At 42.0% G+C, this 26235-nt stretch overlaps 1 protein-coding gene and 1 long non-coding RNA gene across 5 annotated transcripts in view; one reads left to right on the top strand and one right to left on the bottom strand.

The window, feature by feature from the left end:
* Nucleotides 1-4939: 4939 nt before the first annotated feature.
* On the bottom strand, nt 4940-23158 carry LOC115645878. 4 transcript variants are annotated; one of them, XR_003998856.1, is made up of 4 exons: nt 22856-23158; nt 16330-16550; nt 10501-10667; nt 4940-5607 (listed from the first exon to the last, which is right to left on the bottom strand). It is a non-coding gene; the product is annotated as an uncharacterized LOC115645878 (long non-coding RNA). The 4 variants fall into 4 exon arrangements; XR_003998855.1 differs by lacking the exon at nt 22856-23158 and adding an exon at nt 22525-22620 and having other exon boundaries at nt 10501-10609; XR_003998854.1 differs by lacking the exon at nt 22856-23158 and adding an exon at nt 22525-22620.
* The window catches only part of ATP2C1 (ATPase secretory pathway Ca2+ transporting 1), an 86216-nt gene continuing 82624 nt past the window's right edge, over nt 22644-26235 (top strand). Inside the window, 2 exon segments of the mRNA XM_030551090.1 lie at nt 22644-22729; nt 23171-23315. Coding sequence (XP_030406950.1) covers nt 23310-23315 — 6 coding nt within the window. The 5' untranslated portion in view covers nt 22644-22729; nt 23171-23309.

Genomic DNA, 26235 nt, shown 5'->3' on the forward strand with positions numbered 1-26235 from the left:
GGGATAATGGAAGGATGACTAACAGGAATGAGGATATGGAGGTGGATATTACCACATCTGAGGTAGAAGCCAAACTTGAACAGCTTAATGGGACAAAATCAGAGGGCCCAATCTTCATCCAAGAATATTAAAAGAACTGGCGCATGAAATTGCAAGCCCATTAGCGAGAATTTTTAATGAATCGGTAAACTCAGGCATCGTACCAAACGACTGGAGAATTACTAACGTCATTCCTATCTTTAAGAAAGGGGGGAAAAAGTGATCCAAGTAACTATAGGTCTGTTAGTTTGACATCTGTAGTATGTAAGGTCTTGGAAAAAATTCTGAAGGAGAAAGTAGTTAAGGACATTGAGGTCAATGGTAATTGGGACAAAGTACAACATGGTTTTACTAAGGGTAGATTGTGCCAAACCAACCTGATCTCCTTCTTTGAGAAGGTGACAGATTATTTAGACAAAGGAAATGCAGTAGACCTAATTTACCTCGATTTCAGTAAGGCATTTGACACGGTTCCACATGGGGAATTATTAGTTAAATTGAAAAAGATGGGGATCAATATGAAAATTGAAAGGTGGATAAGGAACTGGTTAAAGGGGAGACTACAACGGGTCGTACTGAAGGATGAACTGTCAGGCTGGAAGGAGGTTACTAGTGGAGTTCCTCCAGGATCGGTTTTGGGACTAATCTTATTTAACATTTTTATTACTGACCTTGGCACAAAAAGCAGGAATGTGCTAATAAAGTTTCCGGATGACACAAAGCTGGGGGGTATTGCTAACACTGAGAAGGACCAGGATATCATACAGGAAGATCTGGATGACCTTGTAAACTAGAGTAATAGTAATAGGATGAAATTTAATCGTGAAAAGTGCAAGGTCATGCACTTAGGGATTAATAATAAGAATTTTAGATATACATTGGGGACGCATCAGTTGGAAGCAACAGAGGAGGAGAAGGACCTTGGAGTATTGGTTGATCGCAGGATGACTGAGCATCCAATGTGATATGGCCGTTAAAAAAGCTAATGCGGTTTAGGATGCATCAGGCGAGGTATTTCCAGCAAAGATAAGGAGGTGTTAGTACCGTTATATAAGGCACTGGTGAGACCTCACCTGGAATACTGTGTGCAGTTCTGGCCTCCCATGTTTAAGAAGGATGAATTCAAACTGGAACAGGTTCAGAGACAGGCTACTAGGATGATCCGAGGAATGGAAAACCTGTCATATGAAAGGAGACTCAAAGAACTTGGCTTGTTTAGTCTAGCCAAAAGAAGGCTGAGGGCGGATATGCTTGCTCTTTATAAATATATCAGAGGGATTAATATTAGAGAGGGAGAGGAATTATTTAAGCTTAGCACCAATGTAGACCCAAGAACAAATGGGTATAAAGTGGACACTAGGAAGTTTAGACTTGAAATTAGATGAAGGTTTCTAACCATTAGAGGAGTGAAGTTCTGGAACAGCCTTCCAAAGGGAATAGTGGGGGCAGAAGACATATCTGGCTTTAAGACTAAGCTTGATAAGTTTATGGAAGGGATGGTATGATAGGATAGCTTCATTTTGGCAATTGATCTTTGATTACCAGCAGATAAGTATGCCCAGTGGTCGGGGATGGGGTGGGATGGGATCTGAGTTACTGCAGAGAGTTCTTTCCTGAGTGCTGGCTGGTGAGTCTTGCCCACATGCTCAGGGTTTAGCTGATCGCCATATTTGGGGTCGGGAAGGAATCTTCCTCCAGGGCAGATTGGCAGAGGCCCTGGAGGTTTTTCGCCTTCCTCAGCAGCGTGGGGCATGGGTCAGTTGCTGGTGGATTCTCTGCAGCTTGAGGTCTTCAAACCACAATTTGAAGACTTCAATAACTCAGACATAGGTTAGGGGGTTGTTATAGAAGTGGATGGGTAGGGCTCTGTGGCCTGCTTTGTGCAGGAGGTCAGACTAGATGATCACATTGGTCCCTTCTAACCCTAGAGTCTGAGTCTGAGTTTCCTTTCATTTACTCTAAAAACACTGAGTGGAATGCTGGTTGTGCTGTATGGATTGCCACACACAGTGTTTAGTACAAGTTTTTGCTTCTGAAGGCCCCATTCCTTTTTCTAGCAGAGTAAATACTTAGGATCTGTTTGCTTAGGAGAGCTTTTGGAAACAAGCCCATAAATACTACTAGTGGCTTGCTAATCCCACTTGCTGGCAGTTGTTTCACTCATTCAGATCTCAACTTAATTAAAACTCCAGATCAGACTGACTGATAAATTCCTGCCACCTGGGCTTTTTTTATGTTCAGATCTGGAGATTCCTGTTCTACTAGTAGAGTACGCTTCATACTCTTGTGAAAGTGGAATGGAAGCATGTATGCAAGATTGTAGACTCGTTAACTATTCCCTTTGAATCATTTAGAGAAGGCTTTGCCTGAACACTGAACTTGACTGTAGCTGTTCTCTACATAATTCTAAAGAGTCTCAAATGACCAGATTGATTGACTGGCATAAAGGCAAACTGCAATAGATAACTTATGGTTCAATTTCATAATGAAGCTTGTTTGTAGATCTGAAATACAAAAGTCTTTGAGATGCAATATACTTTCCGCACTGCAGCTCCAAGCAGTGGGGGGAACTGTCAATTCCATTGAAAGAAGCATTCACAGTCTTATTCAATTTTTTAAATCCTAGTTATGAAGCTGTATTTATATAAAATTATATACATTGCTGTTCATGGTCTTTTTTATATTGTCTGGCATTATGTTGTGAATGTAATATGTTGTTTGACTGCTGTCCACTGGAATGTCAAGAAAAGATGTGTATTCAAAGACCCCTCTTCTATTGATTTAACACTTTGATAAATCTATTTTAATGCTATATTTCATTTAATTTCAGTCTAAATTTAGCTTTACATGATTACAGTACTGAGCTACTCCTCAAAGGTTGCCTGAAAACTTTAGGGAAACTATTTCCTTTTGATCACACTAAAGCTGTTCTAGTACCAGTGATAGAATTAGATCTGAACCAAGTCAGTAAAAATAAAGCTATAAAATATATATTGTCTAGAGAGAACACAATAGCCTGTGGAACTCATGGCTTCAATTACATTTTGTAGCAAAGAACTTAACAGGATTATTAAAAACACTCGTATGAACAAGAACTTGAGGCTGGAAGAGATGGACACTCATGCTTCAATGTATAGGCTATTCCCCAACTGAGTTAGGAAGAGCTTTTTCCACATGGCAGTTATTTAAACCCTGCCCTACTGCAGGGTTTTTTTGCCTGCTTCTCTGAAGCATCTGGTACTGAACAATGCAAGACACAGGATAGTCGACCGCATGAGGTCCTGATCTGATCAAGTGTCTCAATTATTCTGTTCATGGTCTTCAACCAGGAGCGGTGCCAGGCCCCAGCACGCCAAGTGCGTGCTTGGGGCAGCACGCCGCAGGGGGTGCTCTGCCAGTCGCTGCAAGGGTGGCAGGCAAGCTGCCTTCAGCAGCTTGCCTGCGGCGGGTCCACTGGTCCCGCGGCTTTGCTGTGCTTAGGGCGGCAAAATCCCTAGAGCCGCCCCGTCTTCAATAATCCATCCACTTTTTTTTGCTGCCCAATTGCCTAATGTATTTGAATACATCAGGACTGTTTCTCATAATCATATAGCTTTGACTAACTAAATAGCATTAGTCTTTTCTAAATAGATAACTAAGAAATGAATGAATTTAATTGCTGCTTTCTTATTTAAACTTTGTTAAATGCAGTCATGCATAATAACTCAACAAGGTCTGTTGATGGACTTGGTAGAAAATGCATAAAAACATGCATATTATGGGTACATATCAGAGATTCTTTGAGAATTAAGTGACTTCTGTTTGCAGTTGTGATTAGGACATAATGCTATTTAAATGAGCCTTTTATCCACTTTGATACAAAGCAATTGCTATTTCTTGTACAAATATCCTAAAAAAACTTCTTCTTTTATGTTACACCCTGAATTCTTAAAGAATGACTGAGATTAGGTTCCTTCGAAAGTGAGGTTAGTTACTACTGATAATTGTAATACTGTTAAAACTGATCCTGCACTGTCTCCTGGCATGCCAAACCAGCCTGTGACAGTCCAAGTAATGTATTATAATACAAGTTAAAAAATAAACCCTGAGGAAGAATTATCAGTGAGGAGTACATATAATCTATGCAGGAAATCTGAAGATCCCAGAGGAAAAACATACACACCCAAATGTGGGTTTGGAGACAGCTTGGTATAAGAAACTGACTTCAGCTTCAGGGATAACTGTTAGTAATCCCAAAATAGTATCTGAAAACCACCATGAGCCACTTTTCTGCAGTGAATAAGCAGAATCTACAGATGTGCAGTTTTAATAATATTGTAGGCTAATCCTGTTCCAACCCAGTTTCTAAGTAGGTAAACTTAGAAAAATTCATTTTGCCTCCTGCTGATAGTCACAGTATCTATAAACTAGACAATTTTTTCTTGTCAAGCTTATAAGACCTTAAATTCAAGGTGCTGTTTAAAAACCTCCATACTCTTGAACAAATACAATAGAAATAATTTATCCACTTTACTTCATGGGGTATTTGCAGGGGTTTTTAATGTGCTCTTCTCAAAGAACTAATTTTTCAATTTATCTAGCAAGACAAAATATTACCTCATTTCTGGTATGATTATATTATCCAGCCCTATAAATTAGCATTAGAGTATTCCAAGGTTATCCATTTCCAAAACACTGCTGTAAATTTATACTTCCTATTGCAGAAGCCAGACAAAACACTGTCACAGGAGGAAACCACAGGCTTTTTCAAACTGATGTTAGCTAGGAAAAAAGAGCATCTGACTTCCATTAAGGAAAATGGGAGAACCATTGTGTTGAAAACTGCTAACGCAGGTAACTAGCAATTACATGCAGAGTAAATGGGATATTTATGAAGCATTGAAGTTATGTGATCTCAGTCATTTAACTGTCCTGAGTCCTAACTGTAATTGACATTCATGAACCTGTCTTGATCAAAAAAAAATTATACAACAGTTTATTAGCAGGATCACTTACATTCCAGATAAGCCACATTCAATACATTTATTTTTGGTTAGCTAATGTTATCTTTGTCCCGTGATAATTCACGTATATACACTCTGTGTATGAACTTCTGCATTTATGCCTTGATTCTAACAAGGAGTTCTGTGCAGACAGCAGCCTATATGGAACAATTTGCAGGACTGGACACAATTTGGTAATCCAAAGGAAAAACTTGCTCTCTTTGATTTGACAATAGGCATGTCTTTGACACAATTGATTGCTAGCTGGTTTGGTGAACTTCCCCCACACTGAGTAACCAGCACCTCTTCATAGGTAATATAAACTCACTCTTCATGTGAGTTCCTTCTGAAAGTATTGAATTGGAACCAGGCATTTATATCTGTACCAATATACACCTGTGAAGGTATCTATAATCTTCAGATCATGTGCTACTTGCAGGTCACTTAGACTAGAGCACAGACCACCACCACCACATTAGATGTCATTGTTCATCTCATTGTCCTTTGTCTTGCATTTTTCCCAAAAGTGCTAGCCAACATCTTCTATAGTATAATGCTGAAAACCAAGTCTCTGATCCACAAGTGCCTACAAGGAAAAGAAATTTCTGATTGCACATGGCTCTTTAACCCATTTAAGTCGTGACTAGATAACTTTCTGAGAGAGCTACTATGGCTCAAGGAAAAGTTATTGACTTGATGCAGAAATTACTGAGTGAGGCTGTTTGGCCTGTTGTACAGGAGATCAGATCAGATTAATAGATTTTAAAGTAAAAAAGGATAGTTTTAAATCTAATCACATGAAAACAGGGCAACAGAGAATGAGACCCTTAATTATTAAATGCAATAAATAAGAGTGCTTATTTATAGGCCAAGCAGAATTAGAGTTACAGTGGTGTGTGTGTATAAAATATAGCATACTTAAGTCCAACACTGTGTTTATCACCATTTCTTATAACACATCCTGGATGTACCTGCATATGATTCACCTGGGCTTTGGACACAGAGGCCTAACAAATGGTAAGCACCACCTGTCTCCTTAAGGGTGGCAATTTAAGAATTCTGCAGAAGCCCAGATCTACCTTTTTTACTCAGGAAAGAGTCCAGAGCTCTGTTCTGACTAGGAATTACCATAAGGATGAAGCCAAGGAGTCTGACTGGGATGCATGGCCTAAGGTGGGGATCTCCTGGCAGATAGTGCGGAAATAGCTGTCAGCCAGGAGTTGAGATCAAATTAATTCCCACCTTCTCCCCTCCCCAACACACACATGAGCAAACCTCCAACTGGAAATGATACGACTTGAGCAGAAAACCCAGAAGCCACAGTTCTGTTCTCATCTTCTTTGGCTATTAATGTATGTTGGGAGGCGGGTGCTGGCCCCATATTGTTGCTTTTAAATTAATAGCTGAGCACTGGAAGGTCAAATCTCTTATCCTCAGCAACATGACAGTAGTGGTGGTAAAAGCATCTGTCCAACAATTCAAAGTACCACCAATGACAATCAAATAAAACAAGAGGGGTTAAAACCTTGGACTTTCTCAGTCTTGAGTCTGCAGAAGAACAAAGACAAGGCTGTCTGTACTAGAGGTGTTTTATTTTAGTGCAGTGAAATGATCTGCAAAGCAATGGTTACTACTAGTGACTTACTCCTTTATTAGGAATGCATTAAGAAAACTATACAGTTCAATAAAAAGGTCTCTTATTTCAGAGGGAACGCCAGGATCAAACTAGGTTTATTTTAAAAATGCTAATGCAATTACCAGTATTTGCTTGTAAACTCTGCAAAAATGACATTTAAAGTAGGGCTGTCAAGTGATTAAAAAAATTAATCATGATTAATCACACTGTGAAACAATAGAATGTCACTTATTTAAATATTTTTGGATGTTTTCTACTCAGACAAACAAGTTTGTTTACATTTACAGGAGATAATGCTGCCCACTTCTTGTTCAAAATATCACATGAAAGTGAGAACAGGTGTTCTCATGGTGCTGTTGTAAATGGTGTTGCAAGATATTTGTGCCAGATGCACTAATGATTCATATGTCCCTTCATGCTTCAAATACCATTCCAGGGGACATGCATCCATGCTGATGATGGGTTCTGCTCGATAACAATCCAAGCAGTGCAACCAACACATGTTCATTTTCATTTTGAATCAGATACCACCAGCAGAAGGTTGATTTTTCTTTTTTGGTTGTCAAGATTCTGTAGTTTCTGCATCAGAGTGTTGCTCCTTGAAGACTTTTGAAAGCATGCTCCACATCTCATCCCTCTCAGATTTTGGAAGGCACTTCAGATTCTTAAACCTTGGGTCAAGTGCAGTAGCTATCTTTAGAAATCTCACATTGGTATCTTTGCGTTTTTTGTCAGATCTGCAGTGAAAGTGTTCTTTAAACGAACAACATGTGCTGGGTCATCATCCAAGACTGCTATAACTTGAAATATATGCAGTGGTGAGCTGGTTTGCACCGGTTTGCAAGAACTGGTTGTTTAATAACTGGTTCAACACCCCCTTCTAAATTTAAGGGGCCGGCAGGTGAGCAAACTCTGGTTCATGAGCCACATCCAGCCTGTGGGACCACCTTGTCTGGCCCACCTGAGCTCCCAGCTCAGGAGGGTCCCCCAGCCCTTCCCCTGCTTCTCTCCCCATCTCACAGAGCCCCGGAAAGCCATGCCGCTGGTGCCAGTGCTCTAGGCAGCTCGGCAGCTCCTGCTGCTTTGAGCAGCATGGTAAGGGGGCTGGGCTGGGACTAGGAGGAGGGGTAGGATAAGGGGCAGGGGCCGGTTGGAGGGGGTGGAGGTTTTGCAGGGGAAGTTGGGGATAGGGAACCAGGGAGTTTGGTAGGCATGGGAGTTCTGGGAGTCTTTCGGGGTGGTGGTGGATGGGGTCAGGGGACAGTGAGCAGGGAGAGTTGGATAGGGAGTGGGGTCCTGAGGGGAAGGTAGGGTGGGGGGGTCTCAGGAGGGGGTGGTCAGGGGACAAGGTGCAGGGGGGATTGATGAGCTGCAGGTTCTGAGGGGGCAGGATGTGGGTTGGGGTCAGATGTGGGGGGGACAGAAGGGCACGTGGGGCTTGTACCTCATCACGTGGTTCTGTACCAGGTCTTCACCCGGAGCAAGTGAAGACACCCCCTCCCCTGAAGGACCTGCCACCAAATCTTGGAGTGAGTGAACACCCCGCCCGCCCCCGCCACTGAAGTGCCAGCGAGGACCTGGTAGGGAACTGGTTATTAGAACTTTGAGAGCTCATCACTGAATATATGGCAGAATGTGGGTAAAACAGAACAGGAGACATACAATTCTCCCCCAAGGAGTTCAGTCACAAATTTAATTAACACATTCTTTTTTTAATGAGTGTCATCAGCATGGAAGCATGTCCTCTAGGATGGTGGCTGAAGTATGAAGGGGCATATGAACATCTAGCTTATCTGGCACTTAAATACCTTGCAATGCCAGCTATAAAACTACCATGCAAATACCTGTTCTCACTTCTTGATGACATTGTAAATAAGAGGACAGCATTATCTTCTGTCAGCGTAAACAAACTTGTTTGGCTGAACAAGTAGGACTGAGTGGACTTGTAGGCTCTGAAGTTTTACACTGTTACGTAACTGCACTCAAACAAAACAAAAAATCTACATTTGTAAGTTGCATTTTCACAACAGATTGCACTACAGTACTTTTTATGAGGTGAACTGAAAAATATTTTACAGTGCAAATATTTGTAATAAAAATATACAGTCTGATTTTAATTACAACACAGAATACAATATATAAAAATGTAGAGAAAATCCAAAATATTAGATAAATTTCAATTGGTATTCTATTTAACAGTGTGATTAAAACTGTGATTAATCATGATTAATTTTTTTAATGAATCCTGTGAGTTAACTGCAATTAATCGGCAGCACTATTTTTAAGTGACCTCTTGAAAGTGCTGCCTGCTGTGTATAATAAAGTTAACAAGACTTTGTTTCAAACAGAAGTTTGCCTCATGTCTCAAGCTAAAACTTTCCCTACTCCCCTCCCTTCATTGATGGGAAGCATGATATGCACTAATTGGTTGCTGTCCTTCATCCAATATGTGGCTGCATTTCCCTGTGGTGTCAAAGTGCTATGAAACTGAAGGCATATTATATTTTCATTTAGACTCACTTTGAGGCCTATAGTAATTTTTGCCATAACTGAGTTGTTTGCTGCTCACTAAATTTCCTTAGAAAATATGTATCTGCCAATAGGGAGTGGTAGTCCAGGTGTTCCATCAATCACGTTATGCTAATTCCAAATTTATTCAGATAATGTTTGAGTTGTAATCCCTCAGTTACGTGAATTGTTGTGCTTCAGAAGCTAAATTACCTGAAAACTGCACTAAATATGGAATTCTGCATTTAATAGTATAAAAATATTATGGTACAACAGAGGCACCTCAGGATCAGGCCCCCATTGTACCAAGTGCTGTATAAAACATATGAAATGTATCCTTGCCCAAAATAATTTATTTCCTTCTGGAATTGTGCTCACTGGTATCAAATAAAACTTAATTGTTTTCCATCTAGGATAAACTCTTTTGCTGATTCATCTTCCTGTGTTTTCGGAGTTGACATTCAAGCCACATCTCAAATGCCTTACAGTAAGCACCTGACATGCTAGCCCTTCAGACACACATTAAGTGAACAAATTAAGGACCACTTCCAGCATTCCTGTAAGGCAATGGGGAATGAATGACCACCTTGTGGGGGGAGTTGTGAAACTCAGTAGGAGCCTAATCCTGAGGTATTTGAGCACCTGCAATCCCCAGTGAAATAAATGAGAGTTGAGGATGTTCAGCATTTCTGACAATTAGGCTGCCATCCAAAACTACTAGCAAGTGAAGCTTGTTTAGCATCCTCAACTATTTACAAATGTGTTTGCTGTTCAAATCCCTGCATTTGTTCAAATAAAACAGCAAATGGTTTGTCATAAAACAATGCACTACACTAAAATGGACAGTGATTCTAAGGGTCGTGTCTTTTCTAGCAGCCTGGGGGATTTGAGACAATGGCTAGCCAAATCTTATGCTTCAGGGCTTTAGCAAGTCACCTGTGGGGGTCAGGAAGGAATCTTTCCTAGATGTACAATTGGTTGAAACAAAACTTTTATGCATGGGATCTCTGCAACACTCAGGTTGGTAAACCCTCTGAGGCCTCTCCAGTGAATTGGCCCTTGGCACATGCCTACGTTGTCCATCCCTAATCTGGCCCTGCTCTGAAGTGGTACAGAGAATCCTGTTTCTAGAATGGCTGGCTGGGGTTTCTTGCTCACATGCTCAAGGTCATGCTAATTGCTCGATTTGGGGTTGGGAAGGAATTTCCCCCAGGTCACATTACCAGAGACCTTGCATTTTTTTCACCTTCCTCTGTTGTATGGGGCATAGTTTGCCTGCTGGGATCACCTAGGCAAATGTCACTATTGCAGGGACCTCAGACATTGGTGTAGTACCTTGGTCTTTCCTGTTCTCTGTCCATGGCACGCCAGTTCAGTCTTCAGTTAGACCAAAGCATTTCAGTCCCAGAAGTCTTTGGGGTTCATATCAGATTATCTGGTGAAACTTAGTGACATATGATAGACACAGGGTCAGATTTGATTATCCCTTCTGACCTTTAACTCTATGAAACAGAAGTACAGAGTTTGTACGTTGACATGGTGCATGATAGAATTCTAGTCAAGTTTAGATTGACAACAGAAAATTGCATATTCCCTATATAAATGACTTTTCTTTTAGGAACTTGACAATACCAATGACAGATGACATCTCACCAATGACGCATTGTCATGTCATTCACTTACATCAGTATCACTAAAATCATGGCTGAATGTGACTGTATCAATGACAGCAAAACTGATTACTGAAGCAATTTCTTAAGTAGTTTTCTTCTTTTGCAAAATTTTAATAAGTTAAATAATAGGCAACAGTAACACGAAACTTAATGAAGTCAACTTAACCAAATACTAAGTCTATGTAGATGACTCATATATTAACATAATTATACAAACATTGGGTGTACAAAAAAGACTACAAATGAGAAGTTAAGATTTTAAAATATAGAAAAACCCTGTTGCTTTAATCTGTAATAGCACTCTTGCTTCTCCACTAGATATCTGTGAGGTACAAACTTTGACTTATAGCTAGTTTATCCATTCATATTATAATACATCTTAATCTAAGATCCCTCCCCCAACCCAGCCACAATAAAAAGTTGCTAGATAAAACCAGGGGGGTTCACTATGAGGAGACCTATCTCAAGAACTTGTTACAAATATCATGAATGTTAATCAAAAAGCACTAAAATTAAGCTAAAACCAGGGAGTTTGAATGAAACTGTGTCCAAGAGCAGTAACCAACACTAAGTGAGTTTACCTCAGCACTACTCATTAAATATTCAACTGTTGCTACCAAGCTATTTTGATCACAAACCTCAGATGCACAACATATTTTCCTTTCACTACTTTTGATTCTCCAGAAGAAACTGTAGTCTTCTAGGAATTTGCACAGTGCCTAGCACTAAGGCCACAATTCCAGTTGAGGTCCTGGAATTCTACTGCAATATAAACAAATAACTAGTCAGCAGAAAATGTTCAATTAGACTGAATTTGTCTACTAATCTTAGTGATAAATTCCTACCAAACAAGATAGATACATGCTGGAGTTTGTATCTTGCCAATTCCAGAAACTCAATCATGAGACTTGGAAAAAGAAATTTGGGTCTCTCTTTATTCGCAGCCTGGTTCTTGAGCCTTTACAGTTCACATTTTCAAGCTTTTCTTCCAGCTACAGGGGCTAGAATTCTATAATGAACACTGAGATTCCCCTCTCTGCTCCCCAATCATATGAGTCCATGAACTGGCTGTTTCAGAAATATACCACTTATTGCAAGACTTGTGATTAAAATCTCAAGAGTTGGCAATGCTGCTATTAGCACAGTCTTTTCATAAGAAGCGGGATGTCCCACTATCTCCCATGCACGTTATACCAGATCTCTCCTCTACCTCCTCATCCTTATTCTATGGATGCAAAGCAGTGGAACTTCTTATAGTTCTACACAGTAAAACACCCCCTCAGCGGTTCGGGTGAACCTACACAGCCTGGGTAGACTCATGTTAGCAGAGCTCAAGCTATGGCCCTAAAAATACCCGTGTGCATGGTCAGCTCAAGCTCTCAAACGTAAGGGACTGGGTAGGCTTGAGATCAGGATCTCAAACCCACATGTCCATAGTGAGTCAGTGTACTTGGGCTGAGAGGCTCACTCCTAGCTGCAGGGCAGACATACCCTGAGAGGCCAAAGGAAAGGGAGGTGTATACACTTGCTGTAGTACCAGTCAACTGGTAGTGTAGTCTTATGCTACAGTTATGAGGTCTTCCACTAGGTGTGTGTGTGATCACTGCAATTCATTTAAGGAGTCAGAAGGTTAATTAGTTTTCCAACAGAAATATCAGAAAACTCTTGTTAGTTCAAACTAAATCTGATAAATCATTAGCTTTCCATTGTTCCAGAAATAAACACTTGACTCAAAGCACTATGAATCTAAAATACATGAATTTAAAATGTATCAAGTGCAAGATAAATAAGACATCTGATCCTTTGTTGTTGAGTATTTGTGACATTATCCAGTGTATGATCTGGACTACTGAACAGCTGTGTCCCCTTAATTCTCTAACCTGGGGTGCCTTTTACACTGTCTTGCTGTCAGAACATCCACTCCTGACCTGCTCTCACAGCCTTCAGCACACAAATTCTCTCCAAGCTAAGTACATGGGCACTGACCAGTCACTCATTAATTTAGCTGCAGAGTGACACCTGCAAATTTTTAATCCCAGCCTCGTCTACCAAAATGTGCATTTTTGTACTGTCCAGCATGCTACTGAACAATGCAAGCTCACAGAAAGTCCATTGTTTCATCAAAGGAAAATGATATATGCACCATCTTTGCAATCCCAAATAGTTTCCCATACAACTTAATCCAAACATACTAGTGAAGATAAAACAATAAGAAAAGTATTAACAGAGAATTTAAGTGATTACAATATTGATGCATAAAAGTCAGGATTAGTTACAAAGAAAAAAGAGGTATTTGCTTGCCTATTATTAACTTAAAAGCATAGGTTTTGTCTCACCATACCCTGTAGTAAATCACCATCTTCTCCAATTTAACTGGTAATTTCCCATGTGAAACTGTATCATATGCTTTACTGAAATCCAAGTAGATTAGATTTATTGCACTTCCCTTGTCTAAAGTCAGTTATCTTCTCAAAGGTGACCAGGTTGGTCTGGCATGATCTAAGTTTTGTAAAATTATGTTGTATTTTATTCCCAGTTACTGTTCACCTCTGTTCTTGACTACTTTCTCTTTCAAAATTGGTTCCAAGACTTTACATACAATTGAGGTTAAACTAATAGGCCTGTAGTTTCCTGGATCACTTACTTAAAAATAGGAATTATATTAGCAATTCTCCAGTCAGAAGGTCTGAGCCCTGAGTTTAGATTATTTAAAAATCCTTGCTATTGAGCTTGCAATTTCATGTGCCAATTCCTTTAATATTCTTGGATTGATATTATTTGCTCCCCTCTCCCCAATTTAGTCCCATTAAGCTGTTTGAATGAGAAATTACCACATCTGAGGTGGAAATCAACCTCTATATCCTACAGTAGAATCTTATAACATCACATATAGTCTGGCTACACATTTTAACAGGATTATGATATTCAGCAGATTAATTTTCAAGATACCTCACAAGATCAAATTTGTACAAAATTTATCATAGTCTTTTGTGAAAATGGTGACCATAATATAGACTGTTAGAATATTCAGTAACTAAATACAACTTTAATTTTTCCCCTCATATTGCGTTTGTTAAAATTTCTTTATCACAGTTCTACATGCTTCAGGCCCAGAGGTACAGTGACTTGAAAATAGGCTCACTGATGACATCAGAGCTTGTCTTGCTGCAAACCCAGCTTTCTCATCAGCAACTCTAACATGATTCTGGCTTCCAATAAAATGGATCTTCACATAAGAACAGTAAAAAACACTATGGATAGTAGATTCTTAATCCTCACATCTCCAATGATCAAGTGAAGAAAAGACTTTAAAGAATTGTGTGGGGGACATGGAAGGACTTGTCACAATCATGGACTTCAACTAATTTAAAGAGCTAAGACGACACAACTCAGCTGTGAAATTTTAAAAGCTCTGCAACTTTTACAAACTGTTAATACACACTGGGCCTACTGGAAGTTTCTTCAACTTGATATGGAAGTCTTATCCTACAACTTTAGGAAACTATATCAGGGATTTTATGACATCTGCATATGCAGTGGGCACCTTGTAACTAATCTAAGTCACTGCTCTGGGTTGGGTCTCATCAAGATTCTGAGAGAGTTCTGACTCTTCCCTAGATGGCTGACTTTCCATATAGCGCACACAACTGCAAAAACTAGAAATGTTTTAACATTCTGCATGTTGGTATTTCCTACTTCAGCAAATCAAATGAGTGACCATTTTTGTAGGGGTACTACAAAAACACTCAAAGCCAGAAATGAGCTTCTGAAATCTGAACATAAATCTGTAAATTGCCCGGAACATATCAATATTATCTCTGATTTGGATGACTTTAAAAGTTAACTGTAAACATAAAAAGAAACCAGCTTCTTCCAGATTTGTACATTTATTGCCAATTTTTGAAATCTAAAAACTGAAACACCTTTTAATTCTGATTTAAGGGACCTTGCCTAATCCTGGTTTATAACAGACAATGGGAAATTGATGAATATTTTGCTGAAAAACAAATTTTCTTCTTTCAGAATATGCAGTTGAAATTATGCATTTGTATAGAATGTCCCCACTACCAGATGGTAGGGAGGATTCAAATTCACTTGTAATTAAGCATGAGTTTTAACTCCTGAAATTAAATTAAAAACCCCCACCTCCCTACACTTTCTGGTTTGCTGAAGATAGGCAAGAATGCGACTGATAACACGGATTGCAGTATGTGACCTTATATCTGCCACAAATACATGATAGACTATTTTCAGTAAAGGAGGAGAGCTAGCAGACTTCAAAAGAAGGGTGTGTGTACACACATAATAGCCTTATTCTTTGTCCTCTCCCTGGCCAAATTCCATAGCCATATTAGCAGAGAGAATAAAAATAAAAATGTGCTTTCATCCACTTCAGCATTTCATGTTATCTTAAAGCTACTGGCCTTTATTCTAGAGGGTACTTGTTATAGAAACAAAGACAATAGCAACATGCTGCAGAAATCACTTATTCTCTACCCACCTTAAAATCTGACGTTTAAATAGATTCCTTCTAAAAGGGGAGGAAGAACCTCTAAGGGGAAGAATAGATTTCTATTTATGTGCAAGTAATGATTCTTTTTTGTAATAGACTGTGAATTGTCCTACAAGACAAAAGTTTAGAATAAATCTTTTGCCAAGAAAACTATAGCATGCTTCCACTAGATCAAAATTTTGGCTCAGTCTGAATGAATTTATAGAAACAAACCCATCACCTCTAAGAACTCATCGCTGAAATTAGCTTATTTTTGCCCAGAGCTGAAATTTTACAAGTAGGTAATGAGCTATTCATTAACTTATTATGTAAATCCTCCTCACCCCAATTTTCAAGATCAGAACAGGAATCCTGTGAATTGTCTTAAGTGTTGAGACAGGTGGCTTTCTCTTTTTAATATATGCAACATAAGTAAAATTCTTGGCATGTCAGCTTGGTCTTGATTGAAACTAAGCTGCTCTACCACCACTAATTATTTTCATTTTGCTTCATAGCCTTATTGCTGGAATGTCTTTATGCTTTACCACAGACACTTCAATACTGTAACTGAAACCTTTTAATAACACTCTGTGCTGGAGTGCTCTTCTTTTTCCTCTTGTTTTAAATTCAAGGAACAATAATAGTTTTCCTCTGAGCCGTAGAACATTTTACTCCACTATCGAACTGGTAGTATCTTTCATCCTGGCACTAGTACTGCATCATGGCTTTAAGCCATGGTTGGTGTTGAATGGATGTGGTTGAAATACTGTAGCAGGAGCCTCTAGAAGGCACTGTGGCTGTCTCAGCTGAGCATCCTGCTTGACGTATGGTGCAATTTAAGCTTCTGTCCCAGGATAGTGTATAACATGCACTTTTTCTTCCTGGCCTGGCTAGCTCTGTTGGCTATTTCTGTGAGCAGGGCCATGGCACTTCGCTAGTGTGTGTGAACAGGGGTGCCATCATGGGTGTTAGAGTCCTATGTACAACAGGGAAACTCACCTTCTGTGAAGAGTCTGCACTTGAGAACCCAACTTGAACCGGGGCAGTTGAGAACATACCAGCAACAGTTGAAGATCCTCACTTGTGTTAATGTAGGGGAAGAGCAGGCTGTCTAGAAAGACTCCGGTGTGGGTTTTGACCTAATCCAAAACGCAAGCTGCCCAAGATGAGGATTAGCTGGGGTGTGCTCTGTATGAAATCTTCAGGAGAAACAGAAGATGCTAGGGGGAAAGAATATGAGAGCGAAATATTATGAATATGGAAGAAGGTTAGACATCTTTCCTGATTACAAAGTTAGAAAATTAATTAATCTTGTCTTGCTGATAGATAATTGAGAGGCTAGAATCTGAAACCTTTATAATTATGGTACAGGAGGAAAAGATTTAAACAGTCTAATGTTTAAAGAAACATTAGGCATTTTAGTGTTGGTGGTCTCAGATTACATGAAATGAACCATAAGTATATTATTTCATTGTCGTCATAGGGGAGAACGAAGGTTGTTTGAGTACCTCAGTTGTGCATTTCTTACATTAAGGTTTCACTTAAATCTGCCCCCCCCCAAATCATAATTAAGGCTTCACTTAAAATAACACTTTATGAAAATTTTAAAACATCCCTGGGACCTTTTTACTCAACTTGTTCGTACATATACTCAAACTTAACTCCATTTTAGCACCCTTTTCTGTTCTGGGAATTCTATACACCGGGGGTTCTCAAACCAGGGGTCATGACCCTTCAGGCGCAGTGGTCCCCAACCTTTTCTGTGTAGTGGGTGCCGGACCAAGGACTGTGGCTGCCAGAGAAGCAGCTGCTGAAATGCCGCTGAGAAGCGGCAACATCGAGAAACGTTGCTGCTGAAAAGCAGCAGCATCGACAGCATTTTGGCAGTGATGCTTCTTGACGTTGCCACTTTTTGGCGGCTGCTTGCCCGGTGGCCAGTAGGTGGAAGCACATAGATGCCCCAGCGGGTGCCATGGCACCACAGGCACAGCGTTTGGAACCCCTGCTTCAGGGGATCATGAGGTTATTACATGGGGGTCATGTACTGTCCACCTACACCCGTGAACCCCACTTCTCCAGCATTTATAATAGAAATATAAAAAATGTGTTTTTAATTTATAAAGGGGCAGGGGTCACACTCAGAGGCTTGCTATATGAAAGATCACCAATACAAAAATTTAAGAACCACTGAACTGAAGTGGCTGCCTCGTTAACTATCAGATACTATGATGGAGGAGGGGAGAAAGCTCTACAAATGACACAATGCACTCACAAAATGTGCATTGCTATAAATGGAGATCTGTAGCACCAACCTTTGTCTACTTTTCACTTTCTTCAATCCCTTCCACCAGGAGGAGATTATCTTTGTTATGAGGGAATGTTTTCCTCCTGAAAAAGCCAGTTTATGAAGTAGGAGGGTACAGGGTGCTTGGGGAGGCTGAATTATCATACTTCAAGAAGTAAACCTTTAAAATTCATTTTTTAAAAGAGGCATTCCCTTTATTTCCCCAAATTGGATACCAGTGTCTCAGAACTTGGCTTCTCTCTTGGCATCTCTTTGTTATAGACCATTTAAAAAAATCCAGGGATGTTTTAGAATATAGAATTAATAGTTTTTATAACCTGAAATATTTTCCAGGATTTTAAAACTTCTGTACACTTCTACTTCTCATGAATAAAACAAAGTCCTGGGCAAGCTTTATTCTAATAACTTATCAATGTCAATAATATTTAAACAAATCCATCTTTAAAAGGATGTTTCAGTGTTGGTTTTGTGGGGAAGGGGAAGGGTCATTTGGATTTTTACCTAGACGGAAAGGGGAAAGTGTTTCAGAATATATTAAACAAAATGTAATTGAGATGAAAATTTTTTTGAAATGCAATATCAATATAAAATACCCCAAAATTTTATTTCAATCAGTGTTCTGATTCTACTTTCAGATCAGATTTTTCAAATACCCATTGGTGTTACATACTTTTTTTGCAAGAGTTTTAGTTGTGGAGCTTGAATATCTTGTGGTTCTGCCTTTCATACTCTAGTTAGTTAATAATCTTCATTCTTCTAATGATTCGGTTGGAATTGAAACAAAATAGAAAATATTACTCCTTTGATTTTCAGACTAGTATTCTATTATATTGTGAGACTTCTGAGTAGTATTTGTATGCATATGACTGATGACCACGAATGTGAAGATGGTTTTTTTTTGTTTTTTTTTTTTTAAAGCAACTTCCATTTTTAATTCTGATTTCTGGTATTTATCTTCAGGCTTTTAATGTCCTGTTTGCCAAATAGCTCCTGCTAAAACCAAAGCTTTTGAGTGGAACCTGAAACTAATAAGGCTGTTCTGACACTTTGGTTTATCAGGCTCATGTTAGGGTCAGAAAATTTCTAAAAACTGCTGCAGTGGATTGAGATACACTAGTGTTACCTAGGATTTTTTTAATGAGCAGAACCCTGTAGGTGGGAGTAAGGATGTTGGAAACAGAACTAGTCACAATTTCTTTTAAGAAATGCTTATAATTCAGATGAGATCACCAAATAATAGATACTCTAGGTCAGACTGAAGTTGTTTAGGGCCAAATGCTGAAGTCCTATGGCTTACAGATGTAAACACTGTTTTTGTAGTGTTATATTGGAAAGCAAGTGTAAGTGGCATGTGGCTGTAAATATTGGCAAGAACTAAAGGGCTTGCACTGACTCTTTCCTTGCTAAAGAAAAAATGTTAAGAATTGCTGTAAACTTGCATACTTTGCCTTAAAATAGCAGTTGGAGTAGCTTTCATAAATTAATGCAGTAGCATGAGGACTCATTTAGTGGACAACCTGTCATTTAATTTACCTGGTAAACTGAATTATCCTAGTTAGTTTCCCATTTATGCTAGCTCCATGTTCTTCTTTGGTCTAGCTCATTGTAGCTCCTTGACTAATGCTGATCATAGCAATGAGAAGAAATAAACATGACACTGTAAAAAGCATAAGAATGGGCAGGATATGTTTAGCTGTGTTGCTATTCTTGCACTTTCTCCAACTGAAACTAAGCGGGACACAATTTTACAGATGGGTCACTAAAATCTGTGTGTCGGTGATTCACTGTTACAATGATAGTCTTTTTTTGGGATACTTTGCAGTGGCATCCATAAACTCTACAGGCTCACTCTCAGACAGCATGGACCACCATCTGTCATGGCAACTCTTTGGGCAGAGCCTGAAATCATACATTATATATCTTTAGAACAACTAACTTACCTGTTCTCCTCCTCCTCCTCCCCCCATGAAAGCAGATATTTTTTTCTTATCGCATATAGGTTAAATCAGCACTTGTGTACTCCCCTCCTGTCATAAACAGATAGCTAAGGGTTAATGTCTCTTTCACCTGAAGCACCTGACCAGAGGACCAATCAAGAAACCAGATTTTTTCAACTTTGGGTGGAGGGAATTTTGTGTCCGAGGTCTTTGTTTTCTGGCCTGCTTTCTCTGAGCTTTGGAGAAGTAGTTCTGTTTTCTAATCTTCTGTTTCTAAGTGTAAGGACAAAGAGATCAGATAGTAAGTTATATGGTTTCTTTTCTTTGGTATTTGCATGAATATAAGTGCTGGAGTGCTTTGATTTGTATTCTTTTTGAATAAGGCTGTTTATTCAATATTCTTTTAAGCAATCGACCCTGTGTTGTGTCACCTTAATACAGAGAGAACATTTGTATGTATTTTTTTCTTTCTTTTTATATAAAGCTTTCTTTTAAGACCTGTTGGAGTTTTTCTTTACTTCAGGGAAATTGAGTCTGTACTCACCAGGGAATTGGTGGGAGGAAGAAATCAGGGGAAATCTGTGTGCGTTGGATTTGCTAGCCTGATTTTGCATTCCCTCTGGGGGAATAGGAAAGTCCTTTTTGTTTCCAGGACCGGGAACGGAGAGGGGGAGTCACTCTGTTTGGATTCACAGAGCTTGTGTCTGTGTATCTCTCCAGGAGCACCTGGAGGGGGGAAGGGAAAAAGGATTATTTTCCTTTGTTGTGAGACTCAAGGGATTTGGGTCTTGGGGTCCCCAGGGAAGGTTTTTCAGGGGGACCAGAGTGCCCCAAAACACTCTAATTTTTTGGGTGGTGGCAGCAAGTACCAGGTCCAAGCTGGTAACTAAGCTTGAAGGTTTTCATGCTAACCCCCATATTTTGGATGCTAAGGTCCAAATCTGGGACTATAGTTTGGGAGGTGTCATAACTTTAAACAGTCAGAAGCATATCTGCATATAAACAAATACTCAGATATAAAGGCTTTATTTCTTGATCTTGCCTAGCTGATGGCTTCAGAAAGCCATACTAATGAGTTATGAGACTTAATTTTAACCTTTTGTAATTTGGTTGCTGTAAACATAACTTATGAACTGACAGATTTTTTTCCCTCTTCTCTTGCTGAAGACTGATTGATTAGCCTGTCACTTCAGCTTTGTTTGACAGGCTGTCAGTGAGATTCCTTGTATGACCATCCTTTATATTTCTTTAAAAACCGGGTGTCAAGCCTTCATTAGCATGCCTAGATCACACTTTGATCTTGAATGACAAAATACATCATGTACTCAATACAACATTATCGCCAAAGGAATGATTGTGTTTAAAAGATCTACTCTGGATGCTCAACACTTATATTGGCATCCCAAAGGATGCTCTCCATGTTGTTGGAGTCTAGATGGCCTCTTACTAAAAAGAGGCTATTTTTAGTGTTTGGCTCCCTTCCTAGTGGGAAGGGTTGGGAGTTATCTTTATTTCCTTTAAGAGTGAAAATATATCCTGGAGATAGACATCTTAAACCAGAGTTTTCTATTTTTTTTTAAATGTACTCAAATATTCCTCTTTCAGGTGGTTGCTAGCTTTCATAGATTAGTATGCTTCCTAGCATATATTATATGTTAAAGCATCAGCTCAGTGTGTGATATTGGCCTTCATAAAAGGTGTGACTGACAGTCTTAGTGAACATCATAAAAGTAGCAGAGGAGAATTAGTTGGGATTGAGTCACAGGGAGGAATGATGATTTGTGGAGGCACTGGGCTGGGATTAAAATATTTGGTTTGTTGATAAATTGCATAGTCAATTGTTTGACACTTTGGATTGTTATGAAATGTACTCAAGACCAAATAACCAATGTCAGTCAGGTGTATTAATAGGGTACAGGAAAAAAGGGTTTATATGATGCCAGTCTCTGAAAAGCAGTCCCATGCAGCATGGTAAATTAACCTTTTGCAGAAGGTATGCTCACCAAATTACACACCTTGCCCAAGGTCACTTAATCTGTGCCTCTGTAAAATGAGGATAATGATGCTTACCTTCTCTGTATAATGTTATATAGTACTTTTTAATCAATAGGTCCCAAAATAGGAATATATTATAATCTGTTTGGGATAGGGACTGTCGCACTGTTTGGACTGTGCCTAATATAAAAGAGCTTGATCTCAGCCAGAGCCTCTTGATGCTACTGTAATACTAATGAATGAGGTGGGCACCATCCATCTCTCAACTTCCTTATCTACTGTCACATGAATGCTCTAATGCTAGTCTCAAGACCAGCATCTCTGATACTACAACACAGTAGCACGGAGAACTAAGGCCCAATCAGCCTGTTGGAATCAGGCCTGGTCTTGAGGTGCTGTGATGCCCCTGCCTCCAGAGGCAGGCTACTGTGAAAGGCAGGTTTCTCAGCTAAAAGGAGGTTAGCAAGAGCACTAAGACCAAGGGAGGCGGTGGAGCATGCAGAATGGGGGGGGGGTGTGCGTTACTCAGGTGCAAGTGTCTGTGGAACCTGGCACGGGGGCTGTGCGGGCAGGGCTGCGAGGCGGCTCAAGGTGGGTGGGGCTGTGCAAGCAGCTGGGGTGTGGACACTGCGGGGGGGCAGTAGAGCGTGGAATGCTGAGTGTGATGGTGGGGGCGGGGCTAAGGGCACGATTGACAGGAACGCTCATTGGGTAGGGAGGGGGGTCTGTGGCCGCTAAGGGGCAGCCGCGGGGGGTCGGTCTCGGTCAGGGCGGGGGAGAGGGTTAAAACAGGGGCTGGGTTAGAGCGCGCAGCACACGGGTTCTCGGGGGGCGCGGGCGCGCCCGAACCGTTGGCTGCGGAAGGGTCCGTGAGCCCAGCGGCGCCGTGAAAGGAGCAAGTCTCTGCTCCTGAGACAGGGAGGGGCAGGGGCGCGCACACGCTCGCTCGCTGCTGACCTTGGGCCGCGCGCCTAGGGGAGCAGCGGGAGGCGGCGGCGACAGCTCCGAGGCGCATGCGCACCTACAACTCCGTCTTCACAACCGGCCCTTCCGCTGCCGGCCCCACGGGTAGCGGAAGTGGATCGAGCGCTCGGGGAGGGGGGATGCGTCTGTGCCGCCGCCGCACGGAGCCCGAGCAGTGAAGTGCCGGGGGGCGTCTGGGGTGAGCGGTGGGGAGGGGGACAAGCCGGTGGGCGGAGGGAGTCGGGGCAATACGAAGCTGCGCTGGGAGACCCGGGGGCGCGGGGGAGCTCCGGGGGTGGTGGGGCAGGGAACGGAGGGGGCTCACCGGGTCAGAGCCCCGGCGTGGGGAGCCGTTCTCGGTGGCTGGGCGCTGGGCGGCAGGATGATTGCGGGGGTCGCTTGGAGCTGCCGGAGCCTGGTGTAGGAAACGCGTCCTGCGCTCTTTGCTGGGGCGGCTTCTGTGCTGGCTTCGCTACTGAGTCTCCCTGTTTGGTGTGGCTGCTGGGTAACTAATCCTCCCGTGGCAGCTGCCAGCCAACTCACCCCAGGAGCGTGTCTGTCTCGGTGCGGGCGGGTGTACACGAGCCAAGGGACCCCGGAGATCCGCTTTTACTTTTGCCAGCGCCCGTTTTTCTTGCAGATGTTGCTGCAGGTGGGGGCAATGGGAGCTGTGTAACTGCCTGGGATCTGGGGCGGCTCCCTCTTCTCTGTGCCAGCTCCAGTGCTGCTGTTGCTAAAGTCTTTGTAACTAAGAACCCAAGTTGCAGTTTCGATGGAAAATGAAGGTAAAACTCTCATCAGAGTCATTGACTTCATTGGACCCTAGAGAGGGTAGAGGTGGAGGGGGTTTGCTTGTGATTTGGTGGTCGTAGGTCTTACAGCTGTTTGTACACCAATCTAGGTTTACAGTACTGCTTTGACATGTTCATCTGGTAGCTGAGGGTTTTATGAGTTGCTGCATCTTATTCTGCAATCGTACCTTATACATCATAGAGCTATCATCTTTGTGGCAACATCTGTTGAACATAATTGTGGTGCAAGCTTTTTGTTTTGTTCATTCTCTGCAAAATATAGTGAAATAAATTCTCCTCTAGAATGTCATAACAGTAAATAGATCTCTGTGGTCTTATTGACACTGGAAAATGCACACTTAGTTGCTTTGAAAATAATGAATTAAACAGGTGTCCTAAAACTAGTGAATTCTTTCATTGGTGGTTATTTGGATTGCCAGTTCCTCAGAGAGAACTAATATTGAAAATTGGAAATACACCTCTACCCTGATATAATGTGACCCGATATAACACAAATTCGGCTATAGCGTGGTAAAGCAGCGCTCGGGGGGGGGGGGGGGGGGGGGTTGGCGGCTGTGCACTCCAGTGGATCAAAGCAAGTTCAATATAATGTGATTTCACTTATAATGCGGTAAGATTTTTTGGCTCCCAAGGACAGCGTTATATCGGGGTAGAGGTCCTTTTTTTCTTTAAATTGCATAATTGTAGTTCTGTTTTATGGAGTTAAAACAGGTTTCCTCTGCGTATTGTGAATAAGTCATTAGAGTAGACTTTCAACTCTGTTTTTTTCCTAATTGAGTAACAGATGTTATGGTGTTCTGATGATTATGAAAATGCATCACTGAGGAATCTCGCATTCGTAGTATCTTGAAACATCATACATAATAATTTGTCGATCTAGAAACAGGCTGCTTTGTTACCATGCCACTTCCTTTTAGGTAGGATATCTAGGTGTTCCAGTAATAAATTACTAATAGCTATCATAGTCCAGTGACTACCCCGCCCCAACCTTTCCTATAGTTTGAACCCCCCATGCACATTACTACATAGTAGCAGTGCCGTAGCCAGGTTTTAAGTGTAGGGGCAGCAAAAATAAAAGGCTCCCTCCCTTGGCTCCTTCTCTGGCCACAGGCCCCGACTCCTCCCATCCCCACCCCCCAGATTAACTATGGGGCTGGCTCAGGACTCCTGTGCGCTTCCCGGGAGTGCGGATACCCCCCCCCCCATCCCTGGGAGAGTCTCTTCTGCCCAGCGCACTCTGCAAGTGTCCCCTACCGGACTGTGCCTCCTGGCCCCACCCGCAGGGTCCCCCCCCCCACTCCAGGGTCCCCTGTCCAGACAGCACAGCCTGCGCCCCTGACCTGCAGGCCTGGCCTCAGGGAGCCCTTTTTCCCAGACCCCCCCAGTGCAAGACACCAGACCCCCACCACTCACCTTCCGTCCTGTGCCACTGCCTGTCCCCGGCCTGCTCCCGGGGCTCAGTGCGCTCCACACGGGGCTCGCCAGCCAGGCGGCCTTAAAGGCACAGGGGCCCTTTCGCCTCTTTCCGCCCTCCGTATTAGCAAGGGGCGGAGAGTGCTTAGCTGCTGAGCCCTGAGCTGCCGCCACAGAAAGTGACTGTGGTGATGTTGAGGCTGCACTGAGCCCTCGCTCCTCTGGCCCCTCACTACCCCTTTGGCTCCTCTGGTTGTGCTGCTGACAGCGCTGGCCTGGCAGGCGCTGCTTTTTTAAAACTTTCTGAGGGGAAGCGGCTGCTTCCTCTGAACCCCGCTAGCTATGCTACTGCATAGTAGGCCCATCTGAGAATCTCTAAAGCAGTGGTTTTCAGCTTTTTTTTTCTTTCTGGTGATCCAGTTGAAGAAAACTGTGGATGCCCATGACCTAACCGATCTGGGGATGAGGGGTTGGGGTGAGGGCTGCAGGGTGGGGATGGGAATGAGGGGTTCAGAGTGTGAGGGGGGGCTTTGAGCTGGGGCAGAGAGTTGGGAGGGAATTAGGGCTCTGGACTGGGGGTGCAGACTTGGGGGTGGGGCCAGGGATGAGGGGCTTGGGGTGCAGGAGGAGGCTCCAGGTTTGAAAGGGCTCAGGGCTTAGGCAGGAGATTGGGTTGGGGCATGGACTTACCTCTGGTGGCTCCCAGTCAGTGGTGCAGCTGAGATACAGAGACAGGTTTCCCGCCTGTCCTGGCACTGGGGACTGTGCTGTGCCCCAGAAATGACTCACAGCAGGTCCAGCAACTAGGAGGAGGCGTGCAAGCAGCTCCACTTGGCTCTTGCTTGCAGGCACTGCCCCTCCATCCCCCAGCTCCCATTGACAGGGAATTAGTCGATGGGAGTGCGGAGCTGCAGCTCAGGGCGAGGGCAGCATGCAAAGCCCCATGGCCCCCTGCCTAGGAGCTGGACCTGCTGTTGGCCACTTCTGGGATGCAGTGCGGTGTTGGAATAGGTAGGAACTAGCCTGCCTTAGCCCAGCAGCACTGCTGATGGGGCTTTTAACAGCGTGGTCTGCAGTGCTGGCCAGAGCCACCACAACCAGTACTGGGTTGTGACCCACAGTTTGAAAACCACTGCCTTAGAGCAGCATGGTTGTGGTTCCTGAAACACGGACACCTCCCCACCCTGGGCTGAGAATCCCTGTTATAGTTCATGATAAAGTCAGTCTGTCAAAACTTGTCAGTGACCTCTGGATCCTCTGCACGTTTTGGATAGGTATATTTATGGCCTTGGAGTTTCCTTCAGCTTCTGCTGAACTTAAATCTTCTTTTTTTCTTCTGACTTCTGCAGGTTGTGTTTCTGGAGAAACTTCTATTTAAAGCTAAGAAAATAGTGCTAACTCCAAAATCAAAATGAATTCTACTCACGATGGAATGGATTTATGAGACTGTTAGGATAGACTTTTTTTTAAGTCTCTAAAT

This window comes from Gopherus evgoodei, chromosome 2, assembly GCF_007399415.2.
Source record: "Gopherus evgoodei ecotype Sinaloan lineage chromosome 2, rGopEvg1_v1.p, whole genome shotgun sequence".
In the NCBI taxonomy this organism is placed as follows: Eukaryota; Metazoa; Chordata; order Testudines; family Testudinidae; genus Gopherus; species Gopherus evgoodei.